This window comes from Heterostelium album (assembly GCF_000004825.1).
Source record: "Heterostelium album PN500 unplaced genomic scaffold PPL_scaffold10, whole genome shotgun sequence".
NCBI classification, from domain to species: Eukaryota; Evosea; class Eumycetozoa; order Acytosteliales; family Acytosteliaceae; genus Heterostelium; species Heterostelium album.
Window position 1 is genome coordinate 600,954 of NW_008805072.1, and position 11,874 is coordinate 612,827.

Below are 11,874 nucleotides of genomic sequence, written 5' to 3' on the forward strand. Positions count from 1 at the left end.
AAAAAGCAATCAAACTGTACATTTGTTTAAAACCAATCTAACATTGAAATCACAATCTTTTGATTACCTGAAAGATGTGAGTTTAAAGGTGTTGTTGGTTTTGGTTGTTTTTTAAAAGGCGATATCTTGTTCTACTGATATATCCCTTTTTTCTTGCTGGTGGTATGGTTGGAGTGATATATGTGTGGACTGTGTTACTATTATTATTACTATTATAAATATGATATATTTCTCAAGACATATAGCTGAATTCGCTTTCTCTAATTTGTCTGGAAATATAACTCTCGTTGTATTGTGAAAAACTGTGGAATTGTTCTAAGAGCTTCTGTTGTACTATATCCTCGTATTCTCTACGTAGTTTGGCTTCGTGTTCTTCCAATGCTTTCTTTAAAATCTCTCTGACCTCCTCCAAAGAAAAAAGTTTTTTATCGTTATTATTATTATTGTTACTGTTTTCATTATTATTGTTGTTACTATTTAAAATATTTTTGTTGTTGTTGTTGATGTTGTTGATATGTGATTTTGCATCTGAATTAAAAACGATTGGTTGAGCTGGTTGTTTCTTAATGGTAGGCTTATATTTATCCAAATTTGATACTATATTCGAAATTGGTGACTGAATATTGTTGAAATAAGAGTAATCTGATGATCTGGTGACATTGACCTGGGCATTGTTTAATCTTGATCTCTTTAATGGAGCGGTATCAAGTTGGTGTTGTTGGATTTGTTGTTGTTGTTGTTGTTGGGCTTGTTGCTGCTGGTATTGTTGTTGGGCTTGCTGTTGAGCTTGTTGTAGTTGTTGTTGTTGTTGTTGAAGTTGATACTGTTGCTGAGCTTGTTGTTGGAATGGATTATTTGGTATATTGCTTTGTGAAAAGACAAAAGGTGTGCATGAGGTTGGGGGTGTTTCCGGAGTGAATGCATCAAAATGACTTCTCTTTGTTAGCTTTAACATTTTTTATTATTATTCTGGTGGTTGATTACTACTAATTAATCCTAGGATTGTGATTGATGATATTTATGTGATGATTGATATTAAATCTGTTGTTAAAGACAACAATTGTATTATTATTATTATTATTAATGCTTAGTAAATATTTATATACACAATTATTACTGCTGTTAATACTAAATCTAAAAATAAATATATTAATATTTAATTTTATTTTATTTTTTAATAAAAAATAATAAATATTAGATATTAAGAAAAAAAAGAAACAATTAAATAATAATAGATTCTAAAAATGATGAATAGATTCTACTCGGGTAGAGATAACAATTGTAAAAAATTAAATAAATGAAATAATAATATTTATTTTTAAATAAATAAATAAAATAATTAATTAATTATATGTATTGTAATATATATATAAGTGTGTTGTCGGTCAGAACAAATAATGAAAATAATAATATATTTTTTTGTTTTTATTTTGTTTTGGTAAAAAAAAAACAAAAAACCAAGAGTATCAATTTTTTTTTAAATGTTGAAAAAATTAAAAAATAATGAAAAAAATAGAATTTGACAAAATATTGTTTTTTTTATTTTTATTAAAATTATTAAATTAATTTTTGAATGATTTATTTATATAAGCTTAAATAAACTACAACTCGTCACATCAAGTGCTGAACCAAATGTTTGCATCTATTCATTATTCAAATTATTTGTGTTTATTTGGTTGTTGTTGTTGTTGTTATTAGGTTGGTGGTGTGTTTGTTGGGGTGTTCCATGATAGTTGAGTGTGTTGTAAATAAAATAGAATAGAAATGAATAGAATGAACCAATTTCAATCCATTTCAAAGTTGTTGGTGGTAGTATTATATATCATAAATAAAAAGAAGTAGTAGCAGTAGGATGTTATAGTGATATTGACATTGAGTTACATTATCGTTGATAGTTATATATTTGTTTTTTTTTTGATTTTAAAATTAAATGATAATGATAAAATACAATTGTCAGTGGAGCATTATTGAAGTGTTAAAATTCGCAGTGTAACACAATCATCACAAACAAACAACAGGAAATTTTTTTTTTGAATAGATACATACCAGAAATATTGAATGTTAAATGGAGAGAAATGTATTTGGATAAGTCAAAAAAAAAAAGAGAGAGGATTAGATTATTGTTAGTTATGATAGAGTTGTGTGTAGATTAGATTGACTTTTCTTCTTTGTTGATTGTTTAAAAAAGTAATTGAAAGAAATACAAAATGGATATTAAATTTTTTAAATAAATATAATTGATTTGATTCGTTTGTTGTTTTTTTTTTTTTTTTAGTAAATTAAATGGTAATCAAAAAAAAATGGGCTTTTTCTACAAAGAATTTAGGTGGACTGCAAGACTCGATTGGGAAGTTAAAGATAAAACCGTGAGTGCTTTTTTTTTGGTTTTCACGTGGTTTGTAATGGAAGAGGGTGTTTTTGTTTTTTTTTGCTGTGACTGTTTGTGAATAACCATGATGAGCTGTTGTTGAGAAATGTGTGAAGTTTTTTTTTTTTTTTTTTTGGAAAAAAAGACCAATTGGGCAGTATGGTTAATATAGCCAACAGCAATAGAAAATATGGATGATGCAAGAGGATAAACAATAGTGGCTGTGGTTAATATCTGATGAATTGATGGAGGATATATAAAAATTTCTACTATTACTACTGCTTGCTAACAATAGTTGTTGGATGAAGCACACAGTGGTAATAACCTTGATTGATGACGCACAAAAATGTTGTATTTGACTGGATAGAAACGCAATAAATATATTGATGAGTGAATGAATTATGTGTGTGAATATTTTTGGTTTTTAGAAAGTGTTTGTTTAAAATTAAGAGATAGTGTGAGTGATGGGCGTAGAATGATTAATTTAAAATGAAATGAATTGCACATCTGCCTATCTAGATAGATCTTTCAATCTTTTGTTGTTGTTGTTATTGTGTTTCGAAGGAGTCAATCTAATTTCAAAAAAGAAAAATAATCGAATAAATATAAGATAGAAACACATACCTGTTGATAATGATGACCAAGCCAGCTTTGAGTGAAATCATTTAAAACGTCATCTCTAACAACGAAATAGTTGGGTAGTTTCAGTTTGTGTGGTTCTATGATGAATGAATTTTGTGACTGATACTGTTCAAGTGTTAGATCACCGTCAACCGCATACGTTTTCAACAAGTACATCTGTGGATTATAAAAGAATAAGTCTTTTTCTGTGAATACTCTATTTTTGTTGGAATCGAGACTGTTTTGGTATCAAAACAACAATTAGTTTAGGTTAGGTTAGGTTAGCGTTAGATCTAAGTAATAATTATAATATTACATACGGTGGTGGACATTCTAATATTTTCAATTCTAAATATGGATTGTGAATATATGATTGATAGGGTGTGGCATGACACGATGTGAGGAAGTGTATCGATGCGTTGGCGTTGGGTGACTGGTGGAGTGGCGACACTTCAGAGTTGATATAGTGTATCACGTCGATCGGTGACTTTTGGTGGATGTTCGAGAAGAATACGATCAGTGGGATGTTGATTACGATGAACGAACCAATGACGATCTTGTAGAGATTGCTCTGTGGGTACTTCACTTTGAGTGATGCAACGGCAAGACCGGCATACATCACAGCGAGAGGCAGTATCGGGAAGATGAATCTAAACTCTTTGTGTGCCAGCAGACTGTAGAGAGCAATCGTTGACATTGCGCAGTAGGCGAGATGCAGCCGATTAGGTACGTCTTTCTGTTGGAGTGACCACAGACGATAGACACCGTATGCAAACAACGGAAGCACTGCAGAGGCAATCGTTGGGAATCCAGCGACGAAATACCACCATATTGGATGTGTGCCATAGAGCGCAGAGATGTTCTTTATCACATTGAAGTAGAGAAAGTTGAACGGTACCAGTGTAATCTCATGATAGAATAGATAGTCAACGTAGATCGATATCGTCAAGACACAGACTGCCACCAACAACACATCTCTAAACACAAACAATAACAGTTGTTTCAACGATCTGATATTACTATAGAGATACAAAGGTACCAAATACAACCACATAATGGCAGTGGTAGGTCTAATGATGAAAGCAAACGATGTCAATATCACTGATATTTGAACATTATTGAATATCTTGTAGTTGGCTTCACTTGGTCTTGAATAATAATAATAATGATTAGATTAGATCGCCTTTATATACTAATCATAAATATTTAGGTTAACCTACTGAGTTTTACCAGGTAATGGCCAATAGTAAAGTGATATTACAAACAAAACAGTTTCAATTGAATTCGAATAGGTTCTAACAATACATACAAATGTATACCAATTAATAAGGTTGATAATAAGCTAAGTAAATAAAAGTTTAGTAAATATTCACACCTAATATTAATATATGATATATATATATTTACAGTCCATTTTGCACATTCTTTTCCAAAGATTGCTTTACTTAGTTTATAAAGATAGATATCACCGACAGCTGCAACTATACCTTGTAACAATTTTGGTACTATAATCTAGATTATTATTATTATTGTTGTTGTTATTATAGTTGAATTATGAGTGAGTATTTCGAAATGAAATGAAAAGTTAATCAATGAATCAATGTATGTAATACATACAACAGCGTAGGGTGTATCTAGTTTGAAGAGTAACAACAATTTATAGACGATAGCAAATAGCATTGGATGTAAGAAACTTCTGATCTTTGCAGACCACTCCCAAGTAAGATAACCATATCCAAAAACAGTTTGATGTGCCACCTCTAGACTCTGCCAGTATTCATCGGGATCAAAGAATGTATTGATCAACAATGAATTTATACATCTAAAGATAATCATCAAAAATACAAATACCCATATATTCCTATCTATTATATCGAATATTCCATTCGATTGTTGTTGTTGTTGTTGTTGGTGATGATGTGTCTGTTGTTTTTTTGTCATCCTTTATTTATTTGACAAATTTGGTAATAAACAATCAATGCAATCTATTTAATTTTGAAGTTGACCCAAAACTCATCCATTAATTAAAAAATACTTGAAAACAATGAACTTCTTTTGTTTTTTTTTTTTTGTTTTTGTTTAAATAAAATATATTTTAATGATACAGATTTTAATTCTACTATTTTTGGTTGATTTGATAAATTTCTACATAAAACAACATGGATTAATTATATAGAGTTGTATGGTATGGTATTGATTGGGAAAAATTGTGTTGTTTGGCTTTCTGGATTAATATTGTTGTTTTAGATTATGGCTGAGGTTTTTGTGGATTGTTGATACATTATTATTACTTTGTTTACTACGACTATATATATATATTTATAAATTTTGATTAATTATTTGTTAAACTAGATATATTATTATTGTTGTTAATTTATACTGGTTGTGCTGTAAATTGATCTGCTCCGGGTGCAGGAGTCATAGTTTGATCTGTATCTATTGGTTTCTGTGAGTGGTGACGACGTCTTGTTTCTTTCTTCTTCTTGATGATGTCGTTGTACAGTTTGTTACGATACTCTGAGATTGGGAATTTCTGTGAGTCGTCGATTGGGATCTTGATGATACGCTCGACCGATGGTTCGTCGGCGGTGTTGTGGAACTGCGCGACAAACGGATGTTCCAATGCCTCTTCGGCGGTGATACGCTTGTCTGGGTTGAATTGGAGGAGTCGTCGCAGGAGGTCGAGTGCGTCTGGCGATGCGTGTGGATACATCTCTTGGAAGGAGCGTGGATTCGATGGAGGCAGTGACTCGAGCATTGTCGCGGCGAATGGCGAACGCACTGCTTCTATGTCTTCGGCGGTTGGACGTCCGGTTACCTCGATGATCAGATCGAGTTGGTTCATGGTGGAGTTACCGGGGAACATGGCTTTGCTGCCGAGCAACTCACCCAAGATGCAGCCGATCGACCACATGTCGACACCCTTTGTGTACTTTGTGGAACCGAGCAAGATCTCTGGTGCACGATACCAACGTGTGGCGACATACTCTGTCAGCACTGGATTGGCTTCTGTAACATTCTCAAGCGAGGCAATGGAACGAGCCAATCCAAAGTCGGCAACCTTTACCAAACACTCTGAATTCAGTAGCAAATTACTTGGCTTAATATCACGATGCAATACATTTCCAGAGTGCATAAACTTCATTGCCTTTAAGATTTGATAGATTGTATATTGTTTGTGAATATCTTCTAGAATACTTGCTCTGATCACTGCATGTAAATCAGTCTCTAAAGTAAGAAAATATTATAAATCAGTTAGAACAAACAACTATATGGTAACATTAAATTTGTTTCTAAAAAAAAAGAAAAAAAGAAAAAAGAAAAAAAAGATATATTTACCCATATATTCAAAAATCAAGTATATATCTCTATCATTATCAGCTTTTAAAACATTGAGTAATTTTATAATATTTTCATGTCCGTGTAGCTCTTGGAGGAACATAATCTCTCTGAAAGTTCTCTGTGCATCGGTTGCATTTTGAAAAGCATCAAAGATCTTTTTCAATGCAACTGTTTCTTTCGTCTTTTTATCGATTGCTTTCCAAACAATACCATATGCCTGTATTATTATTATTATTATTAGACCTAGGTTTTCAACTGTGGATTCTATGATATTTATTGTCAACTTACACCTTTACCCAACTTTTGTGAAACTTCATACTTTCTTAATACATGCTTATCGATATCTTCACTTGATGTCATCTTTTAAAGAAAATGTTTATGTTTAAATAATAAATAGATAGTTTTGATGTTGTTGCTGTTGTTGTTTGGTTTTTAGGTGATAATATTTAGTTGAATGGTTGATATTAAATGATTTATACAATTAAAGCTAATGTTGTGTAAAAAAAGAAGAAGAAGAAAAAAAAAACAATTTGTTTTGTTTTATATGTTATTGTTTTGTTATATATATAACTGACTGATATGTATTATTTTGATTATTAATTAGTGATTGATTTTGATTGATTGATTGTGTTTGTTTGTTGTTGGTTAAAACTAATAATTGTTTTGTTTTGTTGATTTTATTTAATTTATTAGTGTTAATTCTGAATGTTGCTGTTGTTGTTGTTGTGTGATTATTATATGATTGTTATTTCCTATTTGAAATCTCAGTGCACTCTATTTATTGTTAAATGTAAGATGTGTTATTTAGTGGGGGTGTTTGTGTTGGTGTGAGATCGACTCTTGTAATTGAACGAGGGTGTGGGTATGTTTTATTGTTTAAAAAAAAAATTTTTGATTGTTGTTGGTTACTGTTAAATTATTATATATTTAGATTGTATTGTTTTGTTTGTTGCTAGTTATTGAAAACTGAGATTTGCAAATTGTTAACTATTATAGCTATATTCTCTTGCTTGATGTATTTGTTGTAGTTTGAATGTTTGTGTGTGTGAGTGCTATGTGTTTGATGATGAAAATGTTCTTTATTGATGCTTATGAAAAATGACAGAGATACTATCTCTCCTTTTTTTTTTTAGCTTAAAAACAAAAAAAATTCACTCTGCTCTTTTACTTTGATTTACTTCTGCTCTATTATTGGTGGTAAGAAATGCTCACTGACAATGAGTAAAAGCCCAAAGTGTGAATAAGGTGTGAGTTGAATGAGTGTGTGGTGCTTGTTGTTATTAATAATGGTTGTTTGATGCACAATTTTTAAGATGAATGGTGCTGTTCCTTTTTTCTGTCTATCTTTATGATTATAGTAGTATAGTTTTAAAGTTATTCAATAAAAAAGGAATAGTGGAGGTTTACTTTTTATTTTAATTATTTTAATTATTTTTTAATTCAATTTATATTTATTTATTATTAATTATTGTTTATCAATAGAAATCAAAGCTTCAGTCGTTGGTTTGATTTGGTTTTTCAATATTTCAATCGAATTAATCATTTCGCAAGACATTTGTGCCAATAAACACTTTTGCCATGGAGCGCTCACTGTCTCTCATTGGTTTAATTCTGCCATTATAAAAAAAAACGGTAGTTAAAGGTTTGGCAAGCACTCATTCATTCTCATTGATTATTACCCCATTTATCAGTTTTAGAAAAATTGTTTTGTTTTTCGCAAAAATAAACCAATCCAATTTTTCCTTTGATCAAAAAAAAAAAAAAAAAAACCAAAAACATTGTTTCAAAATGAAATTTTTTGTATATCAAATGAGCACCTATTTTTGTAATCAAAATTTTTGCATATCCAAATAATTGTGGGTGGGGGTCAAAGGTTTGCTTTTTTTTTTTTTTTTTCACGTTTACATTTAAATCTATTTTTTAGTTGGATTAATTCTGATAATAGAGATCATCATCTGCTATCAGGTCCAAAATCTGAATCAAAGTCTTTTTTCTTAAATCTTGAAATTTTTTATATACCCCAACCAGGTGCATTTTGATTTGTTTTGAAATCATATGATTAGTTTTGATTGAAGTTGTTGTTGCTGTTGTAAGGAATTGATTAGTTCTAAATTTGATTGGTCAGTTCTCAGAGACGAGAAAGCAAAAAAAAATTAAAAAAAAATTCATCATGTATATTTTATCAAAAAGAAAATTAGAATTTATTATTTAATATTTATTTTTATAACCACGCAGAGTTATAATTTAATGCTTGATATGCAGAGTCGGTATTGAATTGCCAATTGTTACTCCAGAAACCGGTAGCTACAATTCCACCGGCACCTTTGAATCCCCATTCGTTTCCGACAACCATATAATCTGGAACGACAACACCCGATCTTTGTGGGATTGCTTTCACAGCTTTGAGGAATCCCTCTACAGAGTTACCGGAAACAACTAATATCAGACCGGTTCCACATTGGTTGGGAGCTAGTGTAGCCACACCCATTGTTGGATCTTCATAGTTGGTCGGTCCAATTGAGAATCCAAACTCGCTGTATGTCACTGGAATCAGTGGTTGATATTTGTTGGTGACAGCATTTTCATAGGGCGAACCCAACAGGATGTAGTTGGAAGTGGCGCAGTCGGCGGTCGGCACAAACTCGGCGTCGCTAACAATCTGAGGCGAACCACGACCGTATGTTTGCCAGAAATTGGAGATGTACGAAGCTGCCCATTCGAAAACCTCGGTAGTTTCAACGCTGACGTTGGATCCGGTGACAATCGAGAACGGCTTCTCGAAAATTTGTCTCATCGGTCCGTAGGTGGAAGCAGAACGCTCCAACTGCTGCCAGGTGGTATCGTCCGATACATTCCAGTAGATTCCATATTTATCGGGTGCTGTGAAATGATAGTTTGGCAAATAGGCAACTGAGAAGAGTTGTCCGTCGATTTTCACGTGTGTTGGCATCACCTGTCGAACTGGTGTCGGTGCTATTCCGAATCTTCTTACGTTTTGAGTTGAGATGACCCAGTAGAGGTCGCCATTTGGCTGAGGAACCTGAGTGATTTGAATTCTACCAACACGGAATGGTGTTGTCAGTTGAAGAATTTCAATGTTGGCACGCTGTCCCGATGATGCAGGATTGTTCGTGGTGACAGTGAATGTCTTGGGAATGGGTGGATGTGAAAGTCCACCACTGATGATCGACTGATAGAATTGCTGCATGTATGAATCACCGAGAATTCCATCGAACCAATGTCCTTCGTTTGGAACCTCGCTAATGATAACTGACGATGCATTTCCGTTGGCTTCGGCAGTCATACGAGCCATACGACGCGAATGCCATGGATTCACATTGGTATCGTTCTGTCCATAACGTGCCATCAACGGCAAACCAGCCAAATTAGTAGTATACATATCGTTATCATTCTCTGCAATCGATGCCATCAACAATCCTTGAAGAATTGGATCAACATAAGAGTATCCTGGTTTGGTATTCATGAAAACATAGAATTGAAGTTTAACAAAACCGGCAGCACATGCACCACCCATTGCCAAATCACCGAAATGTGATAACAGAGACCAACATCCATGTCCACCCATGCTATGACCAACAAACAACACTTTGGTAGCGTCAATTGGATATTCCGATTTGATATTCGATGGAATACCTGGAAGGTTTGTTGCTAGGTATTGGAGTGCGTTGAATACGTTGATACGCGATGCCGACTCCCAGTCGTATCCCCATGAGCGACGACCTGTTGGATAGAGGATATAGAGGTTTTGCTGACGTGGAATAGCGTCCATCCAGAATTGAGAGTTTGCCTCGACACCGGCACCATGGGTAGCAAGCATTACACCACATGGTTGTCCTTGACAGTCGATTGGAGGATTGGTAACAGCATACTGAACGGTGTTATCATAGTCCAAGAAAGTAAAAGTGTATGGATTTGGATATTGTGTACAATTAAAGGTTGAGCTGACAGTTACAACGATTTGTCCATTCACCATAATGTCGATATCGGCTGGCAATGGACATTGCGACAAACTTACCAAGTCACCAAATGAAATATTGAGAGGAATTGCCAGTTTTTGATTTGGTGCAATGTTGAGGTTGTAGTTGACAGCTAAGCTGGTTGTCGATGACACACCTGAGATTCTTACGTTGGCACTGAGTGCACGTAGAATGCCTGGTGAAGTATTTAGGACGGTAATCGATGCATATGGTGAACTGAGTTGACCGTTCACAATGTCCGGTAGCAGAGTGTCTGCTCCGATCGGTTCAAGCAGTGAAGTTGCTTGTGTGAAAGAACAGGAGAACGATCCTAGTGGCGATTGATTCAAACGCACCGAACTGTCCATTCTCACGACGAATTGGTATACTCCAGCCGGAAGAATGAGTGACTGTGCACCGGTGCCATAGGAATAGTAGTCACCATTGAACTCCAAGATCAAGTCAGAGTCTGGGTATCTAATGAAAATGGCACGTGTTCCAGTGCATTGGAGAATGTACGATCCTTTCTGGGCGACTTCCAGCTCACCGACGGCATAACCGTACCACAGCCATATATTCCATCCCCATACCGACTGTAAGAATTGCCAGGAGATCGAAGAACTCCAATCGATCGACACTGAACCCGGTGTTGATGCTGTGTATTGTGTCCATCCTACTTTACCATCGTTTCCAAGCTCCGATGGATACAATGTGTCATCGCCAATTGGAATATTCCAAATTCCACCGTAAGCTTCTAAAGTATCGTAACACTCCTCTCTTTCACCAATAGGAAATGGTCCAATAATATTAAATTTGATAGGTAAACTAGTATTTAATTGTTTATCTAATTTATATTAAAAAAAAAAATAGTAAAAAAATAGTAAAAGAAAAGTAAAAAATGATGATCAGATGATTAATTTTATTTTATTTCATTTTATTTTCTCTAAAATCACTGTAACCAAAACCTACATCCATATTGTATCTTTGATGATTGAACTACTAATGATATCGATAGAATCAATAGTGATAGAATAACAATAATTGAGTATTTCATGTTATATCTATTACTACTACTATTATTATTGTTATCGTTATGATTATTTGATTGTTGTCGCAACTTAATGAATTGTTGTTGCTGTAGAAGTTGATTTTTTGGTACTACAAATTTTGATAATGAAAAAAGGTCCGAAAAAACCCTCATTAAAATTTTTATTATCGGGTAAATATTATTTTAAAATTGAAAAAAATCCCAATGTAAAAAAAATTTCTTAATACAAACACATTATTGTTATTTGTTTTAATTTAATTTTTTTTTTATTTAAAAAAATTATTTTCAAAATTCAACTATATTTTTTTAAATAGATCATATGATCAATTTATTTGTGAACAATTTAATTTTCTTGTCTTTACAACTGCAGAGACAAAAGACAACAAAACTTGTAGGTTGGACATAAAAATGATAATTAAACAGATCTGTTTAATTACCAATTTCATAAAAAATTTAAATTTAATGTTGTTTTTTGTGTAAGGATAAAATTAAATCTATCTGTGAGTGTGAGTACCAGT

General features: G+C 33.0%; 3 protein-coding genes across 3 annotated transcripts; all 3 read right to left on the reverse strand.

Annotated features, from left to right (window-relative positions):
• Nucleotides 1-232: 232 nt before the first annotated feature.
• pigB (putative transmembrane protein) lies at nucleotides 233-4,930 on the reverse strand (the record flags this gene model as incomplete). The annotated part of the gene is made up of 8 exons (XM_020583009.1): nucleotides 233-866; nucleotides 1,107-1,134; nucleotides 1,606-1,642; nucleotides 2,993-3,206; nucleotides 3,310-4,137; nucleotides 4,210-4,331; nucleotides 4,397-4,501; nucleotides 4,607-4,930. 8 exons carry the CDS (start codon nucleotides 4,928-4,930, stop codon nucleotides 233-235), a joined length of 2,292 nt encoding a protein of 763 aa, XP_020429790.1.
• A 433-nt stretch (nucleotides 4,931-5,363) lies between these two features.
• erkB (mitogen-activated protein kinase) lies at nucleotides 5,364-6,691 on the reverse strand (the record flags this gene model as incomplete). The annotated part of the gene is made up of 3 exons (XM_020583010.1): nucleotides 5,364-6,217; nucleotides 6,329-6,548; nucleotides 6,620-6,691. 3 exons carry the CDS (start codon nucleotides 6,689-6,691, stop codon nucleotides 5,364-5,366), a joined length of 1,146 nt encoding a protein of 381 aa, XP_020429791.1.
• A 1,861-nt stretch (nucleotides 6,692-8,552) lies between these two features.
• PPL_12272 (uncharacterized protein) lies at nucleotides 8,553-11,591 on the reverse strand (the record flags this gene model as incomplete). Its single annotated transcript, XM_020583011.1, has 3 exons — nucleotides 8,553-11,152; nucleotides 11,278-11,466; nucleotides 11,588-11,591. The coding sequence occupies 3 exons, from the start codon at nucleotides 11,589-11,591 to the stop codon at nucleotides 8,553-8,555; spliced, it is 2,793 nt and encodes a 930-aa protein (XP_020429792.1).
• Nucleotides 11,592-11,874: the final 283 nt, after the last annotated feature.